This window comes from Ciona robusta, chromosome 7 (genome assembly GCF_009617815.1).
Source record: "Ciona robusta chromosome 7, ASM961781v2".
Lineage (NCBI taxonomy): Eukaryota > Metazoa > Chordata > Ascidiacea > Phlebobranchia > Cionidae > Ciona > Ciona robusta.
Genome location: NC_143241.1, coordinates 1,243,033 through 1,269,220, shown reverse-complemented (window position 1 = coordinate 1,269,220; position 26,188 = coordinate 1,243,033). Strand labels below are relative to the sequence as shown.

General features: G+C 37.5%; 3 protein-coding genes and 1 long non-coding RNA gene across 6 annotated transcripts in view; 2 read left to right on the top strand and 2 right to left on the bottom strand.

Moving 5' to 3' along the window:
- LOC149733332 (uncharacterized) overlaps positions 1-4,985 on the top strand; it is a 33,160-nt gene extending 28,175 nt beyond the window's left edge. For all 3 annotated transcript variants that reach the window (XM_089881112.1, XM_089881111.1, XM_089881110.1), the window contains exons 17-21: positions 156-329; positions 1,792-1,869; positions 2,157-2,288; positions 3,862-3,967; positions 4,291-4,985. In XM_089881112.1, the coding sequence (XP_089737238.1) occupies positions 156-329; positions 1,792-1,869; positions 2,157-2,288; positions 3,862-3,967; positions 4,291-4,477 (677 nt within the window). In that variant the 3' untranslated portion in view covers positions 4,478-4,985. The remainder of the gene's footprint in view (positions 1-155; positions 330-1,791; positions 1,870-2,156; positions 2,289-3,861; positions 3,968-4,290) is intronic.
- LOC149733329 (uncharacterized) overlaps positions 1-26,188 on the top strand; it is an 80,418-nt gene that overhangs the window by 46,514 nt on the left and 7,716 nt on the right. The gene's annotated exons all lie outside the window — the stretch shown is intronic.
- On the bottom strand, positions 5,265-11,864 carry LOC149733331 (polyhomeotic-like protein 2). The gene is made up of 6 exons (XM_089881119.1): positions 11,729-11,864; positions 10,989-11,093; positions 10,432-10,513; positions 7,683-7,984; positions 6,803-7,004; positions 5,265-5,835 (listed from the first exon to the last, which is right to left on the bottom strand). The coding sequence occupies exons 1-6, from the start codon at positions 11,792-11,794 to the stop codon at positions 5,672-5,674; spliced, it is 921 nt and encodes a 306-aa protein (XP_089737245.1). The 5' UTR covers positions 11,795-11,864; the 3' UTR covers positions 5,265-5,671.
- LOC149733330 (enolase-phosphatase E1-like) lies at positions 11,847-15,123 on the bottom strand. The gene is made up of 2 exons (XM_089881122.1): positions 14,983-15,123; positions 11,847-12,903 (listed from the first exon to the last, which is right to left on the bottom strand). Exon 2 carries the CDS (start codon positions 12,837-12,839, stop codon positions 12,072-12,074), a length of 768 nt encoding a protein of 255 aa, XP_089737248.1. The 5' UTR covers positions 12,840-12,903; positions 14,983-15,123; the 3' UTR covers positions 11,847-12,071.

Here is a 26,188-nt window from a genome sequence, read left to right as displayed (position 1 = left end):
AACATAAAAAAAGTGATGTGTCTTGATCAAACACACTTTCGTGACAACACAACAACAGTGTTACAACGATTGTCGTTTTCCGGCCACGCGAGGATAAATAAGTTACATTCATGTTTGTACTTTTTAATTGACCCACAAATAACGTATATTTTCAGATTGTGGTCTTAACGTACACAAGCAATGTGCCAAACTCGTTCCAAACGACTGTCAACCTGCACTTAAGCATATACATCACGTGTTCGGTGTCGATCTTACTACACTTGTCAAGCTGCATAGTACACAGCGCCCTTTGGTGGTGGATATGTGCATCGCTGAAATTGAGAAACGAGGTAATTACGTCACTGTTTGTAGCAGGGTGGGATAAGATAGGATCTTTCGTTCTATTGTTTCGTCCCATTTGGTAGTACACAAATAATATATCACAGAACAATATATATATATATTTATATACATATATTACCGTAGCCTAATGTAAAATAGCGAGGTAACTGTTTTAAACACGATCTGAAAAAAATATGGAAATTAGTTGATGTATAGTAGGGTTGGAAAAGACGGAACACCTTTAACACATAATATCCAAATATTCTAATCTTGTTTTAAACAAATAACATATACGATTTTATAATTCTTTGAATGTTCTTTGTTTACTATCAAATGTGACGAGAAAATAGAACGAAAGATCTTCCCCCATCCTACTATACTCAATATACACAAAGAAACATTATCATAGTTATTAAGGTTTAAAAGTAAAACCAAAAGCCAAGGACATAATGCATGAAGAATTTTTATTGTGTACGGTCACAAAAAGAAAGCTTCGGAAATTGGATTCCGAAATATTCTCTATTAGTTTGGATTGCCATAATATGGACTAAGATGCATCCCGTTAGACTCACCTACGGTTCAAATCAACAAAACAATTTCTCCTTAAAACAAGTTTCCGATCCGAATAAACCGGATAAAAATATTTATATCAAAGTAAAATGTTCGTGACAGCAGTGGCTGCCAACTTAATTTCTCCCCAATTTTATTTCTCCTGTCGATCATAAACCATCGTTTATCGCATGTGCGATAAACTTTTCCACGACAAATTTTTGACAAATTTTTTGCTTCTCAAAGACCTAAAGTCGCCGCCTAATTCCACCAGTGTTGCGCTGTTGGTTGGATGCTGATGGTAAATGACTAGGAGTTTTTCTAGTTGTGCAACACTGCACTTCACCAGTCTATCAGCGCACGTTTGTAGCAAACATTAGGGGATTATCCTATGTTAATACGTCACAATGGGCCAACAATTGAACGCCTGCCAGTTTTATCGATAATCCGTTAATAATGACGTAACACTGTTGAGAAAATGTCACCTCGTATTTTGAATGCATTTCGTTTAAAAAACCCAAACACCAACTTGGACGTGAACTTTGTTAAACCTTAGCAATAAACAATGAAATGCGATTTAACCTTCTTATACAGGAGTGCTGGTATTATCGTAGCTTGCGGACAACAATGCGAAATAACGTGTTAGTCACCAAACGTTGCCTTTATGTATATATTGCAAAAAAATAAGAACTTATAAAACCGCTAAACTAGATAGGAACTTGTTTTAAAAATATATATAGTCTACGTCTACGGGGTAAGATGGAATACCGTTACCACCTAAATCTATATTTTCTGATCGTGGTTGGAACAATTAACAACGCTTTTTTAAAGTCGCGAAGCTACAGTTGGATAATTTTACTGTCGTTGCGCCGCCCCGCAGGGATAAAGAAAGTTGCATTTATTTATTCATCTGTATATTAGGAATGGACTCGGAAGGCATCTATCGGATTCCTGGTTTTCACGATGACGTCATTGAACTAAAAGCAGCTTTCGATCAACGTAAGTAACATTGTGACGTAACAAGACACGACGCATGGTTTTGCTATAAATTCTATAATAACAATTATTACCATCACGGTACTTGACATAGATTAAAAAATATTTAAAACCAAAAGGGGAAATAGCACTTTAACGACAGCCGTTAAAACACGCTTACGGTTAAAAACATATTTACATATAATTCATAATTCAAAGAAAAAAAAGGGGTCGTTGAGTAATTGACCTCTTTGTTACTGTATTCGAGAATTTAATAAAAATACATTTTATGTTACATTTAATATTTCCAGTGGGAACCGAAGTGAATATGACTGCTTACGAAGACGTGAACACCATAGCTGGTGCACTGAAACTTTATCTTCGCGAGTTACCCGTCCCATTGCTTCCATACAGACTGTATTCACGATTCATAAACGCTGCTAGTAAGCTACTGTTAAATATTAAATATATCAAAACGTACTATTATATTTAATTTATAATTAAAATATTAAAACTTTTTTATTATATTTCAAAACTAATTAATAGTTAATTGTTATGTATAGTACAATGGGGAAAGATGGGACACTTAAGCACATATTGCCAAATATTTCCCAAATCAAAATAGATGACGATTTTTGGGTAATACCACGAACTAGTACTATCATTCCTTTATTAATTGACACCAATTTAATAAAATATAATAAAACACACAAGAAAAGCTGAAATTTTACAAAATCGAAAACACACAGGATAAGATAGGACAGTTTAAAATCATTGTTAATTTTGATTAATAAGTGTATTTATAAATATACGTTAATAACACGAAATAATGCTGTACATTTTGAAAATTAAGTCTAAACATTTTTCCTGCCTACTGCTATAGCTTTTACACGTTACCATACATTATATTATTGCATAACAATTGGTATTGTTTGAACATCAATGGATAAATATTGTATCCTACAAGTGTATATGAACTTGTAATAAAATTGAATATAACTATTAATAAAGTTTTTATTTTTGCTACAAATTGGGTATTACTACTCTGTTTTTGGCGCAAGCCACTTCTCGTAAATTATCACCAAGTGAAAATGACCAAATTTCGAATATATTTTTAAAATATTATCTTTTTATTATATTAGTATCTTATAGTTGAAAACCCCTGAGATATAAATTACTAAATTAAAAGTAAACCTTTCAAAGTTTGGCAATGAAAACATACAAAACTACAATGTGGGGAAAGATGGGACTCTAAATTAAAATATATTTACATTAGCAGTATTCTGCAACTTGTAGTTAACCTACCAAATTTAACAGGCTGTGCTAGTTTTTTTTGCCATGTAAATTTCATATATATAATGTTAAACCGATATTTTTTGTTGTTTTTATCTCAAATTAAAGTCATATTGACCCCTGCCTATTTTCTTCATGTTTATATCTCAGTGTTTTTATACAAAACTAAAACTAGTTTTATGAGACAAAATTAAACTGTACGAAATATCCAAGGTTGTTTTATGAAGCTATGAAACTAGTTTAATCGTTCGCACAAGCAAACTAAAAGAATCTTCGGCTTTACAATGATTTAGCGCCATTAAAAAATAGCACCTTACTATTTCGCATTTTTTTACCTGTTTAAACTGTTTCTATTTTACATATTTTTTTAATATTTAAAAACAGTAATCAGCTTTGACAGACGTTGTTAGTCTTGATAATACTGTCAAATAATTCTGTAACCCTATTTTCCTGATTACCATTAAATAGGGGTCCGTAAAAAAAAAATTAAAAAAAGTCTTGTCTGACAAAGTGTCCCATCTTACCCCATCCTACTATATATCAAAACGTAGTATTATGTGTAGAGTGTAGTTTTGCTATTTTTAAAAAATATATCATTTTGTGACTGAGTTAATTTATAAAGTAACAACTAATTTTTGACAATTCGCTATTTGAAATTCAATAAAGGAAAGCATTTTTTTAGAAATGTCTTTATCACATTTTTACTATAATATTTATTTTTAGAAATCTCCCACGAAAATGGGAAATTAGATGCGATACGAATGGCATTAAGTGCGACACCCGGTGCTCACTTTGAAACAATCAAATATTTGATTCAACATTTAGGAAGGTGGGTTGTTTTAGATTAATTGTGTTTCCAACCACAAAGTTACATGTGGAAGCATGTAAGCAGGCACGAGGTGTATAAAACGGTACGCATGTGTAATAATTACTGTTGTTGCCCCGCTATGCGAGGATAAATAAGTTACATTTATTTATTTTGTCTATGATCAAATTACCATGAAGTATAAATTTAGGCAGGAAGAGTTCTTAAATATGACTGTTTTATTTGTTCACCATTTGTTTGAACAAATGTCGTTTTATTGCTACTTCCTTTCTATGTTTTATTTAAGTTTTTCCTTGTTACTTTAAACTTTGATTTCCTCCCAACAGAGTTTCTGAGCGCTCAAATGAAAACCAGATGAGTGCTCACAACCTCGGTATTGTGTTCGGTCCCACCCTGTTACGTGCACCAGAGAACGATGTGAATCAACGTTACAATCTTAATGACACACAGTTCCAGCAGGAGGCGATAGCGAGCATGATCGGTTATCGACAACATTTATTTGGTCTCGGTTAAAAAATCATTTAAGCGTAACGTGATGTAATATTTCTATGTTATGGTGAAAACTGCAATGTGATGAATTCCACTGATATGACATCACAAATATTGTTACGAGAAAATCAGTTTTTGCATTGTGTTTACTGAATGAGATTTTAACTTTTTTTGGTAATTTTATCAATTTTTAATTTAATTGCAATCTATTTTAGTTGCATACAGACTAAGTCAATTTTTGCAAGTTTCTCTATTGTTCTTGTATGTTTAAGTTCCATTGTACAACTTTATTTTCATTCCCACATACTACTTGGTAATCCCACAGAAATGAAGTGAAATAATCATTGTGCAATATCACCATATATTTGTGTCGAGAAAAAAAAACAGCAAAACAACAAAATTCGGCATTTATTATGTACGGTATATTAACGTACTGGCATTGGTATGCTATCGGTGCACTGTGCTTCAATCCTGTCTTTTTTTGCCTGCAACCACGCTTTATTTTGCCGTTCAATTAAAATCAATTATGTTACTTTATTAGTTTTTATTAGACAGTTGTTATTTTATGACAAAATAATTAAAGTTTCAAAATAATGTGCAAACAAAACACCAACAAACAGCAGAGATTAGACGACTGATCGAGTTCACAACTGAAAAATAACGAGATTAAAACTCAACGCTGCTACCATTGTATGTAAAAACACTTTACCATAAAGATATTGGTTACAAAATAAAACACCTATTATGCTCGTTAAACTTACAAGTAAGCACAACATTGAATAAACTTGCCATGCAGAATAAAGAAATCATGAAACATAATCTGACATTTATTTAAAAGACAAATAGACATATTTAGAACAAATACAACAAAAACAAGGTAAACAAAAGTCACCTGGAATGTGAGCTAGATTTGCCCCATATTACCCATGCAACCAAGTTTTGCATGTAAAGCTTATTGGTTCAGTTTTACTTGGTGCAACCACCAAACAGTTTACACAACAATTTCATTTTCTGGCTTTGCTTGTAGCACACCATATAAAAAAACTAACATATTCCAATTTCATGCAACACATGCTCAAACATTTAATAATTAATTTAGAATTGTCATGTGTCAGTTTCATGACACAACTTTAGAAGCAACATTTTAAACAGTAAATGCAAAATCATTTCATTTAATTCATCCATAACATTATAAATATAAATTCACTAAAAGTGAATCTAGTAAACCTCTCGCTCACGTAATCTATCAATATGAGCACACAGTTTAAGAGCAGGCCCAAGTGGTAGATTCATTGAACACACGAGGTGCTCTTCGTGCAGCAGTAGAAGAGCTGATCCATCAATTTCTTGCATTCGAAAATCTTCAGCATGCTGCGAAGAATCTAATGGAAAGTTTATTTTTTATATTATTAATTACGTTAGAATAAATTGTAATAATAAAATATTATATAAAAAGAAATTAAAGTTTCAATATAAACATGAAATGTTTTGGTTTAAAAACTAAAACCATCTTCCGTGATGTCAGAAGTTAAAAGGAAAGAAGGAAATCGCCAAGAACGATGTCCTGCTTATTGTGGGTTATGTTTATTAAAATCTAAGATTTTTTATTTAATGTTTATTACACTAATTGTTAGAATAAAATCACATGTATGTAAATCACAGTTATATAATGTAACTTTGTTATAAGGACATAAATTATCCTCTCATAGCAGGACAACAACAGTATTTCTAACTTGAGTGGCTGTGTCGGGGCAACAACAGTCGTTATAACATGGGTGTTCTGTTTCATACACATCGTGCCCGCTTACAAGTTATCAGTATGTTTATGGCTGATTGTTTTATGTATTGCTGGCAACGATGGCAGTGACAATCCCTAAATTGAGTAACTAACTGGTTAAAAACTACTGAAGAAATAAAAAGTAATTAACAAAACTAAGAAAGCCCTAACTTAATAAAGGCTTTCTAATATTTATTTTATAATATTTCTAATATTTTACAATTCAGTTTTAATTCGTTAGAAACATAGAAGCTCATATATCATATGACTATGATGACTATGTATCATAACGTATCATATATCATATGGTTATGTATCATACAATTTTCATCTCTGATGTTTTAACCCTTATGACATCACTATTGGCTGCCTGATGACCTGTTTGTATTGAAACTAACCAACAGTTTCGATTGTTTTATGTTGGTATATTGAAGTTATTTAGATAAAAACAAGACAGTCCATATGTTTGAGTAGGATTTGTATCATAAAAACTTTATACCATACGAATATATATATATGTTTGTTATGGAGCAGAATCTGGTTTATGCGAGAAATATTTGTGCGAATATCACCTGGAAGTGACTTAATGAAAGTGAATACATCTTCCACGCTCCAACGCACAGGACAACTTGATGCTCCCGACATCTCTGGTAGGTCCGGATGCGGGGATTGCTCTGGAGAAGATGTGAATGAGGATTCTGATGTATTGGAGCAACCATCACACATGGAGAAAGATGATGAGGATGAGATGCTATGAGGAGGGGAGGGGGGAATCTGCATCGATTCAATAAATTAGAACATTATGTTTACAAAAAGAGTGGTAGCTAAGCTAAATGTTTCTTAAAGAATGAAACAGATTTACTCATTGAAAGGGGGGTGTATCACTATGGGTGAGTCAGTGTATCTTGTACAAAACAGCTTCACAAACATTTACATTCCTGTCAGTCGTGACGTATATTTGTTGTATCAAAGTAAAACAGTTTAATTTTTTTTTGCTGTTGAATTAAAAATTAGAATTTGGATTCATCATTTAAAATTTCTGAAATTACAGATAAAAAGAAAGCCAGCACACGAAAAAATAATTAAGAGGAAAGTTGCCATATTTCATTCTTTTTGCATTGATTCACTTTCCTTATTTTTATTAATTTTAAAACTTAACATATTTGTGTTTCGATTATTAGTGAAGCAAGTTTAATTGTAGTACGCAAACCTTGTGCATTTACGTTTTTAATAAAAACTTTTAACACGATGTATCAGATGTAAATATATTGGTTATTAGAAATTTTTTAAAAAGTTGGCTATTTCCGATTACATTGAAAATTGTTAAGTTAACACACGAAAAAAACATATTTCAAATTATGAAAGCTTTCACAAGATGCTGCCTTTTGATTTAAATTTCTTGGGTCAGTGTTGTAACATTTGTTATTGCCAGGACACTCACACAGAACTTACTTTATTCACAGATGATTTTCTTCCCCTGCCCAAACCAGCCTTTCTGTTCTGATTAATTTGCGAAAGATGTAATCTTGGCCTACCACGTTTTCCCCCAAGAGTTGCAACCTGCAATCGGTTGACCAGCCGCTTCGGACAACCTGTTTTGTATTTGCGCGCACATCCAAGTGAACAGAATCGTGCAGAGGGTTGCGCAAATCGTGATCGAGGTCCCATGAACCCACATTGGTCGCACGTAGCAGTTTCGATCACTTCAGCAGGGGTTTGGGTTAACAAATTCTCCTCGTATGCTATCTCACGCTCTGGAAATTTAAGATTGCTAAAAAGATCCAATTTTTTTGGACAAATTTATAAAGTGTGCCGAGCGGAGCCAAACTCAAAAGCTCGTGCCCAGCGGTGTAAAAAGTGCCTATTTTCAATGCATAAATCCGGCATTTATGCGGTGTGGTAGTAATTTACCGCTAACTCGTCTCGCCTTGATAACATTCCGGCGCTTTTATTCCTGCTGCCCGCGCCGAGTAATTACCGCTTTTGTTGTGTCGTGTTGTACGCACAGTCACCAGTTAGTTTAGTTGGTACTGCAGCATAGTTAGTTGTATTTCAATTACTTTAGGTTCATTATGATGTATTATATCGTTATTATATGTTTGTAGATATCCATCGTTTTAGTTTGTTAAACCCAAATATAATTAGTTACTTTATCACATGTGGAGACAATGGCAATTGTGACCTAACATTACTAGCCATGTCGTAATGCACTTGCGGCATTTGATTGCGTCATAATAGGGATTGTGACTAATGTAATACGTAACAATACGAACAAATATTTCAACTCGTGTTACGGAATATAAAACACAGACAATCTTAAAGCACTATTTAATTCCCGGTAATTATTATTACAAAGCAAAATCGTTGCAGGTAGAAACATGTGAGTTTTTTAAACCGTAGTTGGTAATCGCCGATTAGTTTTATTTTATTAAAGTAGCAATCCTAGTAGAGTATTCCTTGCTTAAACTAGCGTCTGTTATTAATATTATTTATTAGAAAAGCTCTGTAGCAAAACTCTAATTTTACGGCTTTTAGTCCTGTGACACTTACGCGTGTGTTACACATAAAAATCAACGCGGCAATTAGACTTTGATGGGGAAAAGACGAAACATGATTGACACGTTTTTAATTAAATTCTTACGGTACGAAGGACCGCGGGAGAAATAGCCTCGTACATGGTGAAAGCGGCACACGAACGCGGGGCTAGATAGAGAGGGAAAATTTGACGTCAGAACACACGGGCCGGAAAAACTGCCAGAAAAATATAAATGCAAACCGGTATCAGCCGGATTTTAATTTTTTACATGCCTGCTCGTGCCCGAGCGTCTCCTTTTTTGACCCTTGGCGCTCGGCTGAAATCTGGGAGCGCCAAGCCTTATGCTATTGCTATAATGTTGCACGCGAGAATTTATTCTTGTTACAAATGACGTAATGAAACTCTGGTTCTCGTGCGGTGCCAACAAACAATATTTTTTGGCTTCTGTCCAAGCTCGACCGGGACGATACTTTGTAATATCACATTACAATCCCTGTTGGTTCCAATTTACTGATAGCGTCGCTTCTCGCTATTATATTTGCAGCAATTAATATTTATACAAAAACTACAGATCATAAAATTATACAAAAACTACAGATCGTATGGAAGCGAACAAAACACGATTGTTTTGTAACAATCTCGTTTGTATTGTAACAATCGTAATGGTTTATCAAAGTTATTCTGACGTAAATAATCGTTACATTATCCACGATGGACATGCGTAAAACTTACACCAATGTTTCATTCATTAAAAAGACGTTTCTAATTTAGTATAAACAATGTAATATCAGTCTTAATTAACCGCATAAAGTAGAATAGATATATTGTGTGCAAGACAAATATCTGAAGCGTTTATATCGTGTCAGAGATAACGTTGACTGGATGTAAATATCTGCATGACATACCTTTTTGAACGCGCTGGTTGCCACACTGACTGCATCAGTTATAAATAATTTTTATTTAAATTTTTTTTATATGAATTTTACAATTTGCAATACTGGAAATTACGAAATGAGACGTCTTTTTAACCGCAAACCACGTGCCTTGTATTATTTTGAATAGCGATGCTTTTCGGCTGAATAGGAACGCATTCTAGTACGCCTTTCTCCTTAATGACGTCATAAGTGCTCGCGCTTGTGCCGAGCTTTTCGTTGAAGCTCGGCGCTCGGCTAACCCGAGCTTTTACAACTTCAGCACATCCCTACAAATTTATATTACTAACAGAGGTAATTATGATACATAAAAGATATATGTTACTTCTTACTTGTTAGGTATAATCAATACAAATTAGTGAACGCAGTGTTTTAATACTTTTCACTTGATTTATATTTCCATGATTACAGTCACCAGTCAGGGGGCTTTCGGTGGGCCTTGTTTCAAAAAACAAAATTGCGTTATCTAGTTCTTTGTTTTAGTAGATTCAGTTATTTTTTAAGCTATTTAAGATGTAACAGGGAAAAGGTATTACAAATATTTTTTCAGGAACATTTGACCCATCCTTTTAATAATTTTAGCTGCACAATACCCACCTGTGTTACAATTTAAATAAATGGATGAAATATAAAAAGGATTCATTTCAATATAATAATAAGGTTTGATGGCAAGACACAACAGGGGACCTGATATGTAGGACTTTGCCATTGCAGTAAAATGACATTATTTTACCTTTTTCTCGTGCTACAATTTCTTGCTGTCGCTCCCGAATCATATTCAACTGACGACTTGATAAAAATGAAGGAACTTCAGGCTGTGATGTAGACGATTACTTATTTTAAACTTCAATAATTTTAGTGTGTGGGTATCTTTTGGTGATATTTAGAACCATGTGCCATGAAGGGGATATTACCTTGAATTGGTGTTTTACTGCCAATGAACTTGTGTGTACTAGATTATTTACATTGGCTATTTTCTTCAATTTCGGGCATGTATGCATACCCTGCATACCCATGTTAGGCGCCTATGCTTCAGTGTAAAACTAACAAATGGCCAAACAGAATGAAAATATAATATAATATATATACAACCACAACTTTGTACCAGACTATAAGTAATTGTAACATGATTGCGCAATACATGCACGTGGTATTGAATGCTCACAATAACTGTCTATGACATAATAATAACGATTGTGATGCTAATGACAACAAATAAAACAAAATAGGGTTTTTGAAACACTTATCTAAGATGAAACAGTTGTTGTAATGAGGAGAAAAGTAGAATACCTCAAAAGGTTGAATCGATTCTTCAATAATAATTCCATCAATAATATGTGTGAGGATTTTGTGTTTAGCAAGAACTTCTAAAGATAGTTTAATTCCAATTTGAGTCTAAAAAAATAAGACATATAATAGAATTAACATTGTGAATATAAACACAGTTAGGGCCGGCAATTATTTAAATTAAAAAATACCGAAAAACGCACAAAAAAACACTACAAAGTGTTAAACAAATTAATTAAATAATAAAAATACCTTTCTAAATACATAAAACACTAGTAAGAACATCTTTCCCACATTAGGTCGGTTATATACGCTCTTTCGTTCTGTTTATTGTCGTGGAGTCTGTGGTGTAGCGGTTTGCGTGCGGTCGTAAACTCTCTTTGTTTCATTTTTACCGGGTTCGAGTCCCGCACAGTGGAATACTTTTTTTTTCAAGTTTTTTTTTGTTTGATTAGCACGAGTAAGGGGTTAGGAGGGGCTTATGTCATATGTGTATAAACCGTGAAACTAACTGCTTCCCATAGAATAGAGAAACGAATTTGTCATCGCCTCCTAGCGGAAAAAAGTATTCCGTCTTCTTTGTATAGTCCCATGTAATAATTACTCAACTTACGTGGTACGTGGTGGTGGTTACTTACCTGGTAACTCATAAACGAGCACAGGGTGTATGAAACAGAACACCCGTGTTAAGTTCTAAGTTGCCCCACCACATTAGGATAAATAAATAAGTCACATACAGTTACCTCGTCATCACTTGCACTGTATGTATCACTTAATATATAATCACCATCATTATCTTCCATTTTCATTTGGTCAACTGAGTTTAAATTACCCCAAACTAAAAAAATATCTGCAAAAATGCTGCATAGTTGAAAATAATAAGTTTAGTTATCATTGTATTAAATGCACACATTAAAATTATTCTATTATTATACCTTGAACTTAAAGGATAAAACTAAAACTACTGCAAGTTAAATTAAGGACTTATGAAATGCTTAACTGTTGTATACCACAGGCACAAGGAAAATAATTCCCATAAAAACACATAATCAGTCACTTCTGTCTTATTCAAATGAAAATTTAAGTTTACTCTGAATTAATAAATAATTTCGATAAATTAACAATTGTTTTGTAGTTTTTTAATTTTTCTTCAGCAATCAATTTGTTTCCAGGGCGCAAAACAACATGAACATGTAAGCCGGCAGATATTGCGGCATCTGCCTCATATTCAATATCTGTTAAAAACAGGATTTCTTCTGGTTTACAATTAATAGCTTCTGCTATCTTTCTGTAACTTGCTGCATCATTTTTTCCACCAAAGTTTGAGTCAAAGTGTCCGTCAAAATATTCTAACATGTCTCCAAATTTAGTGTATTTAAAAAGAAGCTTTTGAGCGTTAACACTACCAGATGAATAAATATAAATCCTCTTTTTTAACATTCTTAACCGCTGAAGCGCAGGCTTAACGTCATCATACACAATTCCTATAATACCTCCGGACTCATAACCCCTTTTCCAAACCATGCCTTGTAATTCCTTTAAAGCTGTTGTTTTACGGTTTAAGGACATTTGCCACAACACATTCTCCACGGCAGATTTTAACACGTCAGTTTTAGAAACTATTCCATTTACTGATTTAATTATCGGCACTTTTCCTCCGAACTCTTCACCATCTACCAACGCTTGCCGGCGTAATCGTTGTATGACTTGTTTCGTTTCACTGCAATCCCAAGTATCCTGAAGAAACTTTTCAACATTTGTTGCAGCATACGGAAAAAGTTGTTGTGTCACAAATGTTATTGGAGTTGTAGTTCCTTCTATGTCAAGTAGAATCACTTTAATATTTTCATCCATCTTCTAGCCACTAAAGACCAAAGTGCTCCTAGAACACAAAAATTGTAGCGGTCATTTTTGATACCTTTGTAGTGGTTGAGGGTGCTCCGAGCACAAATATTTAATATATATAATTATCTAAATGTAACTTAATGCATAAAGATTGAATTTTGCGTTGTGTAACTTTAACAGCTGGCCAGCTGGCATAATGTGTATGCGCCTGGATTGTTTCCTGTAACCCATGTATAACAATGCTTCGTTATATACAATGCTGGGAGACTTTGCCCTGTGACAGTGCTGAGAGACTTTGCCTTGCTGTATAATGTGTATAATGTTTTCTCGTGTATAACGCTTCCTCTCGCCTTGGGAGTTCTCGCCTTTGAGTTATCTCCTTTATAAGCCCTGCCCTGTACTGTACAGCTAGGCAGTGTGAGCCTGGACCAGCCAGTTGGAGGCCGGAGAGTATCGTGACGTCGTTGTTGTTTTGTCGTTGTAACCCGAACTGTTTTGTTGAATAAACTGAGTTTTGAACCTGGACATGTTATGGAGTCGGACTGTGGGCTAACGTCTTATCACTTGACGCCCACAAATGGTGAACTCGCTGGACACGCCCTTCTCGATACAAGTCTGCAACGAATGGTCAACTGAAGTACCGCACCCACAACAATTGGTTGAGCCCGCTGGACAGGCCCTCCGAAGAAAAATCAACGGTGAATTACTGTGTTTTATGTTTTCTAATGTGAAGTTGGGTCAGACCACGACCCCAACAAGCTTAACAATTAAAATGGGTTAACCCCAACGAGCAATTGCAGGTTGCATTGCTATCTATCCTCTAGTCATATGTGAGTTGACACATTCACGGGCACCACTAATCTACGTGATGACCCTTACGCCTACTATATTACCTACATGTGAACCCCAACGAGCAATTGCAGGTTGCATTGCTATCTATCCTCTAGTCATATGTGAGTTGACACATTCACGGGCACCACTAATCTACGTGATGACCCTTACGCCTACTATATTACCTACATGTGAGTTGACACACTCACGGGCACCACTAACCTACGTGATGACCCTTACGCCTACTATATTACCTACATTGTGAGTTGACACAGTACTCACGGGCACCACTAATCTATGTGACCCATCCATATCTCATTTTCTCTCCTTCATCGTAAGCTGCGTAGCCAGCACGTCGCTATCAATATTGCAGTTTTATCGGCAATATAATGTATTGTCCCAAGAATTTTAATGGAAGTTACCGTGTTAGCGTACCCAATACCGTTTTATTCGTATACGTTATTCAATCTCTATTGCAGTAGTACTTTCCCCAATTTGTTTTTAAGAATAAGCTGCCGCTGGAGCACCGATCGCCTGCATACCCCACCTTACATGATTCATCATCACAAAGGCACGCGCAAGTACAATCAATCTCCTCATCGAGCCTAGCCTACATACTACAAAACAAAAGGTGCCGATCTGCAACCTACAAACTGTCGTGAAAAGTATCCTGCTGAAACAGGGAAGTAGCGACTGTCGTGAAAAAATCCTGCTGAAGCGCAGTGAAGTAGCGACGAACAATTTCAAGATGAGGTACAATGATAACTATGCGCGCGTATGGCCTGCGTATGAAAACATTTTTCGGTGGGGCCAGCCTATATGTAGTGGTTGAGGGTGCTCCGAGCACAAATATTTAATATATATAATTATCTAAATGTAACTTAATGCATAAAGATTGAATTTTGCGTTGTGTAACTTTAACAGCTGGCCAGCTGGCATAATGTGTATGCGCCTGGATTGTTTCCTGTAACCCATGTATAACAATGCTTCGTTATATACAATGCTGGGAGACTTTGCCCTGTGACAGTGCTGAGAGACTTTGCCTTGCTGTATAATGTGTATAATGTTTTCTCGTGTATAACGCTTCCTCTCGCCTTGGGAGTTCTCGCCTTTGAGTTATCTCCTTTATAAGCCCTGCCCTGTACTGTACAGCTAGGCAGTGTGAGCCTGGACCAGCCAGTTGGAGGCCGGAGAGTATCGTGACGTCGTTGTTGTTTTGTCGTTGTAACCCGAACTGTTTTGTTGAATAAACTGAGTTTTGAACCTGGACATGTTATGGAGTCGGACTGTGGGCTAACGTCTTATCACTTGACGCCCACACCTTCTACTCGTGACACGGGTCACCAAGGTGATCCTAGAACACAGATAATATAGCGGCCATTTTCGATACCTTCTACTGGTGCCACCGACCTAAATACCTATAGAATTTTCGCACGAACCAGCTTTGAATATGTTATAGCGCTACGTAATAGCTACAAAATGAAACATTTTTTTCTTCAAAAAAATGGGGGCTTGGGTGTGAAACATGGCGCCCTCTATAACAGGCCTGGACACCGTCGGCGCCTCTCTCGAAACTGGAGGCGGATGGTTTTGCAGCGCTTGTATGAATTGTAGACAGTTTTGATGAGTTATTTGACGAATTATCGCATTGGATAGTGTTTGCTCGTGGTTTTAGCAGTTAATACAGTATGAATGTTTAATTTATTATTTAGTTTACGCGTATTATGTGTATAAAGTAGACAGTTGGTTATTTATAGTTGTGTTTAAGTAACGAATTGCCGCCGGTGTAAGATTTACCAATCGCACCCATGAGGTTAATCTTAATGCAATCATAAGGTTTTTTGATTAAGTAAGGTCTATCGCCAGGAGTTATATTATACATGCTCTGCTGCTGCACTGTGTTTCAAAACTACAAAATTAAAAAAAACCTAAAATGTACATACCACCCAAAAATGAACTCAAGTCATTTTATGGATCTTTTTTGCAGGTTCTTCACCTAAGTGAGGTGTAATTGACTTACACCATGTATTTAAAGAATGTTGCTGAGTATGTGACAGTGAAGATTATTTATTCTAAAACTGTAATGGTCACTTACATGTCAAAAAATATTAAAACCCTTGTGTTAACTTAGACACTAGAATTATCTTTATCAAAATCTGTGGCCCTCCAAATGTATTTCAACATTATGGCTAAAACTATTAGGGGTGTGGTAAAGAAGCAGCAAGAAATAGTCATAACAACGGTTTCGACCGTTCGTGCATTGGCGTACAGATTGCATAACTCGCACCTCGCTCAACAGAAATCCGACTCCAGCAGAAAAGTAATGACTCTATGACAAGTCCAGGTTACAACCCAGTTTATTTGACAAAACGACATCACGCTACAGATAACAGTGAGAACTGCAAAGGCATTACAAGGCCCAACTGCCAGCCCATACAGCACTGGAACTGGAAGGGCTTATAAAAATGGCGAGAAATCAAAATGCAAGAAGAAGTATACACACGAGAAGAACATTAAACAGCAAGGCAAAGTTTCTCCGCATTGTCACAGGAAAAAGTCTCTCAGCATAATTGATAAATGCAAGCATTGTTATACAGGGGATACAGGAAACAATCAAGGTGCATATTGCATACACATTACGCCAGTTGGACAGATCACGTTTCTTTGCCTTGATTCCAATGTTTGCATATTTCACCTAAGAATGTCAAGTCATCAGTGTTGTCAATCTTGGAAGTCATTCTGGTCAGTGTTTTTGTACTGGAAAGCTTTCATATGATGCTCTTAAAGAGGAAAAATAATCCAATGAGTGAATGACCGACAAGTGCCTCACCAGAATACACAAGCTTACCAACTAAATAAGCAGTTGCATTTGAATTTCTGTTGTCTGTGAGAAGCATGTATGGCTTGCCACAACATTAACAGGATAATAAACTTTCTGTTCTTGGCCATCTGTCCAGCCAAAGAAGAAATTATAATTGTAATGGCAAAATAAAAACATTCATGATGAAAATCCTTTGAAATTTTGATGGCAAATAAAGGTACACTGGATATATCTTCCTGGACACGATGATGACAAAATTACAAATGAAATTATGGGAGCAGGGAAGGAATATTTGTTTAAGCGGTTGGAAACAAATTTTTGTGGACACACAATATGTTGTTCCTGGGAATGGACTGCAGCCATCTTGACCTCTATTGGTTACATGTGGTAAACAGAAAATTGGTGTTTTATCACCTGCATCTTAGTTCATATCCACTTGTACAACCTGTCACACAACAAGCCATACACATGATTTTTCACTATATCCTGCATACAAGCCCTTTGCTATACATGTAACCTGTTTTAAAACTGAAATTACCTTTACCAGCATATACAAACCACAAAAGGGATAGCATTTCTTTTTAATTTGACTCATCTTTTTATTGTACAAATGTAAATGTGTTTTTTTTAATTACAATGTAACCAAAAATAAACTCAAATGACAATTTCTAAATTTATGTGACTTGGTGCAACTCAATAGTTTAAGAAGGGAAAAGTTATCTTTAACTTTGATTAGCCTTTTGCCTCGACTGTGTCAATCTGTCCTGCTATTCTACCTAATACATCATTTCTCAAGTTTTTTTTTGATAAAGCAGGACAGAGGCCCCTCCTTGAGATCAATATTAGGTCATTAGGAGTATGTGACAAAAAAACAAATGCCAAAAAGGGATTTCGAACAGCAAGCGGTCTATTTAAATTTAAAAAAACTGAAAAGTGGTAGGTCTTGTAGTTCATAGAATATTTATAGTTAGGAAAGTTTTGCTAAAACGCTTGTGTGACTTAAACAAACATAGCTTCAGTAAAGATTTCACACAGGTGGCCAATCATACACATAATACACGCAAGCTATATAAAAAAAACAAAAACATTTATACTGTACTAACTGAAAACTTCGAGCAAACACTATCCAATGCGATAATTCGTCAAATAACTCATTAAAACTGTCTACAATTCATACAAGCGCTGCAAAACCATCCGCCTCCAGTTTCGAGAGAGGCTCCGACGGTGTCCAGGCCTGTTATAGAGGGCGCCATGGTGTGAAATATTAAAAAGTATAATCATAACTTGAATCATAAAAATATCAAATTTTCATTTTTTTTGCAAAAATCTAACTTACACATACATCTATGTAGGTCACTAACATACCATTCCTATTAAAAAAATAATTAATTTTTTTTTTTAAATTATGAATATTAATATTCGTCATAAAAACATATTTATAGAGTTTTCGCACGAACCAGCTTGGAATATGTTATAGCGCTACGTAATAGCTACAAAATAAAACATTTTTTTTCTTCAAAAAAATGCGGGCTTGGGTTCAGAATACAAAAAAGTATGGTCATACCTTTAATCCCTTGTTCATATATTTTATTTGCACGAACGCAAAAATTATACAAGTAAATACGTATATTCAAATGTGATGTTTTGGATTTAAACAGAGTCTTCGACTCTCGATGTTTCTCAGGTATGCTTACGCACGGATAGGATAAAGTAAATGATGCGGCAGTCGAAGACTCTGTTTAAATCCAAAATATCACATTTGAATATACGTATTTACTGTTCATTATATTATTTTTGAAAATCTCCTGGAAGAACAATACGATGATGATAGAACCGCTGGATACGACGATAAACATTCCAATTATATGACAATACCGTACACTATGTCAGTTGACATCGAGTTTAAAAATATGAAAACTTAAATTGCTTTATTGTTATTGTTGTGTTAATGTTATATTTTGTTGTTTTTCAGATATATGGATAGGTTTTTTAAATACGTGAAAAACATTTATAAACCACCGTGTCCAGAAACTGAGATTCAACGAAAATTCAATATTTCCATACTTTTACCAAAGAAGTATATTATGCCTTCAATGAACACTGCGCCCGGAACTAGCAACGTAGCCAGATGTCGGGCATTCACGACAACGTCCGCTATAAATACATTCCAGGAGTTGGACACATGCCCGTGCTACATAGCGGTGGGTCCCCGCGAAGAGTTTCAGACTGGGACTGGAGGACATGCCCATGGATGCATCATATCAATTCCTGCGGCGAAGAATGACCCACTGATGCTTGGCCAGAAGAAAGCCGAGAACATCCTTGCTTCAGTGGGGATTGAATACTCCTACATCGCCCCAGTGACCGACTTTTCGGCCTACGCAGAATATATGTATAAATCTGATCCTAATGCCATGCCAGAAGAATTTAGGAGATTGATGCTCAAAAAAAAGGGACTATCCAAACATAGAGCCTTTTATAAGGGAATATGCGATGCCGTAATACAAAAGTTCACTTCAAAACCATCTTATAATGAATTCAAAGTGGCGATTATCGAATCCGACTTCAATTTCCCGGAGCTGCTGATTAAACGAGGCTACAATAACGCGGTGTGGCCAGACCAACCAAGAAAAAATGCCAAGGCCTTTAGGCGGATGGCAAAAAAGTCAGAGGTCTGGTCCACCGCGAAAGGATACGAGGTGGCGGATAAAATAATTCAACAGGCTACCAATATCTCATGGCAAGGTCGCAAGCTCACCAACTTCGATCTGAAGATTCTGTTAACACAAGCAGCACTGGAAGCCCGTAACGAAGAAGTGTCCGGCATCCAAGTGGCACCACCTTTTTTGCTGCACGGGACTGCGGGGAAGGGGAAGACGCTGTTAGGCAAATTTTTCTTCCCTACAGCTTATGCCTTAATAATGACCAATGATGCCACTGGTGTCGGACAAATGGCGTTACGGGTAAAGCACAAAGTACTCAAAATTGACGATGCCGCCGCCTCGTTCTTTAACAACGATGCCCTAACGAGTGCAGTGAAATTTATGTGTACCATAATGAGTGGTCCGCAAAGACGCACGGTGACCGGCAGGACAACTCGGCCACTCTTGCTTTTATCACCACCAATTGCAAGTTTGGTATACATAAGATAGCGGGGACCGGCGACATAGAGCCTATTCAACGGCGCTTTGTTGCAGCGGAATGGACCGATGGCAGCGAAACTCCTTCGACCGGCGGTCATAAGGCCCTTCCCATCAACATATCAGACAATGTAGTGGAAAAATTGTTCATTTCTACTATGAACCACCTGAAGGATGGGCGCTCTTATGACAAAGCGTGCAGAGAAGCCGTCGACTACTTATTCCAATTCGACGCCATGTATAACGCCAGCGACGATGAGGAGAATTCCGAAGAGCTACAACCTACCCAGTCTTGTAAGAAGCGAAGAACCAATGATAACCGAGCCGTGGTGCCCGAAGTGCCGCCGTCGATTGGTGTTTCAAGCGATTCCGGAAGCCTCTCGTTCGAATACATACAATCCAGTGCCAGTTCCAGACCGACCAGTCCGTTTGGAGGTACAAAGAGGCCAAAGGGACCAGGGTGTGACGGTACCGCCGGAGAGGTGTCACAAATTCCTACGAAGTGATCCTGCTTCGCGCCGGCGGAGCCGGCAGGATCAGGAATTTGTGACGTCACGGAATTTTTCGCCCGATTTTTCGGACCGGCCGACCTGTAGTTAGTAGTATATAAGGTAAGTTAGCTACTAGGACCGGCCGACCTGGTAAATTAGTCTACTCTGGATCGACCGGGCAGTTCAGTTTAGTTTTTTTACCCGGTCGGCCGGTCAGGTGTATATATATATAGGTGTATATGGTCAGTCAGTTTAGTTATGGGCTGGAGAGGTCTGACAGCGCCAGGGTACAATTATTGTGGACCGTTTAACAGTTTAGAAGGCAAAGTACCTACAAGTTTGTTAGACGCTGCATGTAAGGAGCACGACGAGGCTTATGATAGCTACGGTTCTACGGCTTATTGGAAGTTTTCTCCGGCGGACCAGAAGTTGCTTGACTTTGCAAAATCGGATTCGTCTTTGCTGGGGCCAATTGTACATTTTGTTTTTGGTACAAAGGCTCTATTTGCTCCAAAGATGGCTCCGAAGCGCAAGAAGGACTGGGCCACCATCCGCAAGATTAACCGGGCCCGCAAAGCAAAAAAGTCCCGGCAGAAACACCTATAAATCCTGATGCAGAAGACTTTCCAGAGTCATTAGAAGAGTTGACAGCCGAGGAAGTGGAAGAAATACTCAGAGTCGAGGAAGAATTTAACAACCAACAAAACATGGATTCGGGAGTTGCAACAGCCAGAGGTGGACCGACAGGAATCTCCCAACAAATGGAGGGAGTTTTTCCGGTCTCGGTCTCAATCCCAAAAGAGACCTCTAATGGAGATGGATAATGAGGCCGGGACCAGCCAGGAAAAGCGAAAACGGCCGAAGGAGGAATGGGACCGCCAGCAGCAATAGGGGCCGGAGCAGGAGTTCCATTTCCAAGGTTGGTCATTAAGCCAAAAGTGAATGCAAAAATTGTTATGATGAGAAGAGGACTTATGTGGTTCTATAACAAGCCGGCCACTGATGTTGCTGTACAAGGCAGCATCATCTATTTTCAGGACCTTGTGCTTCACCCGCAATGCCATCTGTCCGACACCGGTGGCATCGTTTGTCATGATTGAAGCATAGGCGGTTGGGAAAAGGAATTTCCCTAACAGGGTCTTCCCTTTCCCCGCGCACCCATGCAACAAAAAATGCGGTGCCACTTGTATGCCGGACACCTCTTCATTGCGGGCTTCGAGAGCTGCTTGGGTCAACAATATCTTTAGGTCAAAGTTTGTCAATTTCTTCCCTTGCCATTGAATGTTCTTAGCTTGGTTTATAATTTTATCTGCGACTTCATAGCCCTTTGCGGTGGACCAGACCTCCGATTTTTTCGTCATCCGACGGAAGGCCTTTGCAAATTTTCTCGGCTGGTCTGGCCACACCACATTATTGTAACCCCTCTTTATCAATAGTTGAATTGAAGTCCGTTTCGATTATAGCAACCTTGAATTCATTATAACTTGGTTTGCTGGTGAACTTCTTTATTACCTCGTAACAGATTCCTTTGTAAAATGCCCGATGTTTAGATAGACCCTTTTCTTTTGGTAGGAACCGTCGTATCTCTTCGGGCATTGCAGTTGGGTCTCCTTTGTACATGTACTCGGCATATGCCCCGAAGTCTAACTGGAGCAACATATTGGTACGTAATTCCCACCGACGCGAGGATGTTTTCCACCTTCTTTTGTCCCAGTTTGAGAGGATCATCACTCTTCCCCGCAGGAGTTGATATGAGCACTCCATGCGCATGTCCGCCAGTCCCAGTTTGGTATTCCTCCCGAGGACCGACGGCCAGGCAACACGGGCACGTGTCCAACTTCTGGAATATATTGGTACTGTTGGTGGTCGTGAAGGCCCACTTCCTGCATCTGGCAACTGAGCTGGTTCCGGGCGCAATAGAGGTTAAAGGCATAGTGCAATTCTTTTGCCAAAATTGAGATATTGAATTTCCTTTGAATTTCGGATTCAGGGCAAGGTGGTCGATAATTATTTTTGACAAATTTAATGTACCTATCCATAAATCTGAAAAACAACAAAATATAAAATTAACACAACAATAAAATCAATATATACAATAATAACAATAACAATTTATATATTCATGCTTTTAAACTCTATGTCCACAGACATAGTGTAAGGGACAGTCATATAATTTGAATCTTTTTCATCATATCCAGAAGTGGTGTCATCGTATTGGACTTCCAACAGGTTTTTCGCCACGGTGTTTTTATAGATTCCCATTTGGGTCAGAAGGGTCAGTGCAAAGGGGTCTGTTAGGTCGCTTGATTCCATCCAGGGTGTAGATGTAGATGAAGTTTCCAGTACGGCATTATTAGTATGGTCGTTGGTCGACACTTCTCCTCCAATGGTCATATTTTTGTTTTGATAGATCGGCATTGGTATTGTCACTGGGCTGTCGGATAGATGTATTCTTTTTGTATTGGGAAAGCATGCAAAGTTGTCCTGGTGGTGGTGGTTATTGATAGGCATGGTGGGAGAGACGATTCCATAATCAAAGGCTTTATTGGTCCTCTTTTCATTTACCCACTGGTAATCGATCCATGCTTTAGGGATTTGGCGACCCCCGTCGTCTTGTATCTTGCCTGTTTCGCCCATGGGAAGCAAAGTTATTCTTGAGTTGGTAAATCGATATTTTGAAAAGTCTCCTGAATAGTGTTGACCCATGCTACTTGTTTCTGTTCCTGCAAATCTGTCGTATCCATGCCTGTAACCGTATTGATTGTAGAAACACCAAGCACCCCCATATCCTGCAGCGAATCCTTGCGGAAATCCAAGCTGTATGTTCCGGGTAATTATGGCTGACTCCAGTATTGAGAACGAAGGATGTTTTGGAAACACATGGGTGTTCGTTGGCCCCTCCAAGTATTTGGTGGAACACCATCCAACCCAAGGACCGAATGTGGGTTTTTGTACAGCAACATCAGTGGCCGGCTTGTTATAGAACCACATAAGTCCTCTTCTCATCATAACAATTTTTGCATTCACTTTTGGCTTAATGACCAACCTTGGAAATGGAACTCCTGCTCCCTATTGCTGCTGGCGGTCCCATTCCTCCTTCGGCCGTTTTCGCTTTTCCTGGCTGGTCCCGGCCTCATTATCCATCTCCATTAGAGGTCTCTTTTGGGATTGAGACCGAGACCGGAAAAACTCCCTCCATTTGTTGGGAGATTCCTGTCGGTCCACCTCTGGCTGTTGCAACTCCCGAATCCATGTTTTGTTGGTTGTTAAATTCTTCCTCGACTCTGAGTATTTCTTCCACTTCCTCGGCTGTCAACTCTTCTAATGACTCTGGAAAGTCTTCTGCATCAGGATTTATAGGTGTTTCTGCCCGGGACTTTTTTGCTTTGCGGGCCCGGTTAATCTTGCGGATGGTGGCCCAGTCCTTCTTGCGCTTCGGAGCCATCTTTGGAGCAAATAGAGCCTTTGTACCAAAAACAAAATGTACAATTGGCCCCAGCAAAGACGAATCCGATTTTGCAAAGTCAAGCAACTTCTGGTCCGCCGGAGAAAACTTCCAATAAGCCGTAGAACCGTAGCTATCATAAGCCTCGTCGTGCTCCTTACATGCAGCGTCTAACAAACTTGTAGGTACTTTGCCTTCTAAACTGTTAAACGGTCCACAATAATTGTACCCTGGCGCTGTCAGACCTCTCCAGCCCATAACTAAACTGACTGACCATATACACCTATATATATATACACCTGACCGGCCGACCGGGTAAAAAAACTAAACTGAACTGCCCGGTCGATCCAGAGTAGACTAATTTACCAGGTCGGCCGGTCCTAGTAGCTAACTTACCTTATATACTACTAACTACAGGTCGGCCGGTCCGAAAAATCGGGCGAAAAATTCCGTGACGTCACAAATTCCTGATCCTGCCGGCTCCGCCGGCGCGAAGCAGGATCACTTCGTAGGAATTTGTGACGTCACGGAATTTTTCGGCCGGCCGACCGGCACTATGTAGTAGATAAGGTAAGTTTGCTACTAGGACCGACCGACCGGGTAAATTCGGTCACTCTATGCAAAGAACACTATACAACAGGAAGGCCATGAATAGCACTGGATTGGTCGTCCGTAACAACAAAGAACATCATATCAACAACTAACTAAAGTGTGAAACCATATTGCTGCAGAAAATATCCGAAATGTTGTAAAAAATGGGAGTTACGCATTGCGCAGTGCCAGGTTGCAACTGGTCAATGAAATTAGCGAAGGCTAAAAGTATTAAATGTAAAACAATTTTTTGGTGTACGTCGTCCGGAGTTCGCAAAAACTAAAATTGAACGCGAATACCGACAGTACCTCACGAATTTTCTGTTGGGAATGCGGAATGCCAACGCAGGAGATGTCATTAAAAAAATGCTTCACAAAGAAATGTATGTTGCTGGATTACCCTTATCTTTCTGAATTACCCTATTTGCTGTTGTTTCCTTTTTTGCAATATATATTGTTTTCTAGAGTTTGTAGTACTTTGTACAGTATCAACATGCCGTATTAATAATGACAATTTCACAATACACAATAAATATATTTAACTGATTATACATCAGTTTAGTAATCAAGCTTTTATTGCCTTGAAGGGCGGGAATTTGTGAGATCCATTTTAGAGAAGAAGACATAGTAGAAGTTGGGAAAAAAAAGATTTTAAAAATGGGAGCCAGGCCATGTCTGGAGTTACCAAAAAACATTAATGTGACACACAAAAGAAAGTCACCAGCTAGAAGAGTAGTTCAGCAAAAAAATAATTCACAGCAGTATTGAGGAACTTAAACAATCATCCAAAAGACTTAGCATTGAAATGAAAGGTAAAAATTAAATCAGCCAAAATATAAAAGTGAATGGGTGAATGAGGATAATTAAATTGAGTAAACATTAATGCAGATAAATGGATATTTCATTGTTCAAAAGATAGGTTTGTTTGTGAGATGAAAGAGGACAACCATTTGGTACCAAAAGTCAGGTAGGGAATTTTTATAGTTTAGTCCACACTAGGTTTATTAGTCCAATAATTGTATCCCAAAATAGACTTGAAATAGATAATACAATGAAAGTGCAAGTGATTTCTGTGTATGGATGGATTTGCCCGGATTGCAATATTATTGACGACCCCAAACATTCAACATTGTTCAGGATTTTAAGTAACCAGAATACATATAACACTTGAAAAAATGATTTGTAACAGCCATTATTTGCAGAAAGTGCAGAAGGAATTGTAATGTGTGAGAGTGTTGGTTGTACTGAGGCAGTTCAGGGTTTAAATTCACATCCAATTTTACAGTGGCACAGTGGAAAAATAATAACCAATAATATTTATAGGCCCGCCCGACAAGTGTGAAATCATCGGTAAATATATGCCAACATGATAGAGTTTATTTTACAACCAAAAAGTTGCTGCCAATTTTAGCTATTGATTGAAAGGCCAAATGTGAAGAATGCTCAAAGGAAAGTTACCAGGCAACACAAAAGAAAACAAAAAGTACACAGGTATTAACTTATAGTCAAAACTTGAATATCAGTCACTTAGTTAGACCTAAGAATTTCTTTTAAGATTAATATTTTGTGAGCTGCATAGCCCACACGGAGTTTTGTGTATTGCACTGAGTTGTCATGAAACCACCTATTTTCAGTCAACTTAGGTAGTCAGCTTAAAACAAAAGTTTCGAGATGAGCGAAGACCCATGTTTAGTAATGTGCAAGTCCAATCCATAAAACGAAAGTACGGGTTCTTGAAAAAAACATCAACACCAAGTACACACAAGCGAAGCGTAAATTTATGGTGATTATTTTATTACTTATATCTATATGACTTGTAATAAATTCCGCGAATCTGACCCTGATCTGATGTACATATAGTTGAACGATTCTTGTGTAGTGAAATGCAGTAATGATCTGGTGCTACGAAAACGTAACCAACAAAAATCAAGTCCAACCACTAGTAGTAAAAGAGAAATATATTTCGCCTAAAGGGCATCGTCAGTCTCTGCAAAAGAAGCGAAGATGATACTACCTCGTATCAAATAGTTTTCCACTAT

Bases quoted from the DNA above. Each gene is read 5' to 3' on its own strand.
- LOC149733330 (XM_089881122.1), bottom strand. From the start codon at position 12,839: ATGGATGAAAATATTAAAGTGATTCTACTTGACATAGAAGGAACTACA.
- LOC149733331 (XM_089881119.1), bottom strand. From the start codon at position 11,794: ATGAAAATGGAAGATAATGATGGTGATTATATATTAAGTGATACATAC. The intron at 11,094-11,728 runs GTAACTGTATGT...TTATTTTTTTAG, and splicing joins ACAGTGCAAGTGATGACGAG to ACTCAAATTGGAATTAAACT. The intron at 5,836-6,802 runs GTGATATTCGCA...ACTTTCCATTAG, and splicing joins TTTCATTAAGTCACTTCCAG to ATTCTTCGCAGCATGCTGAA.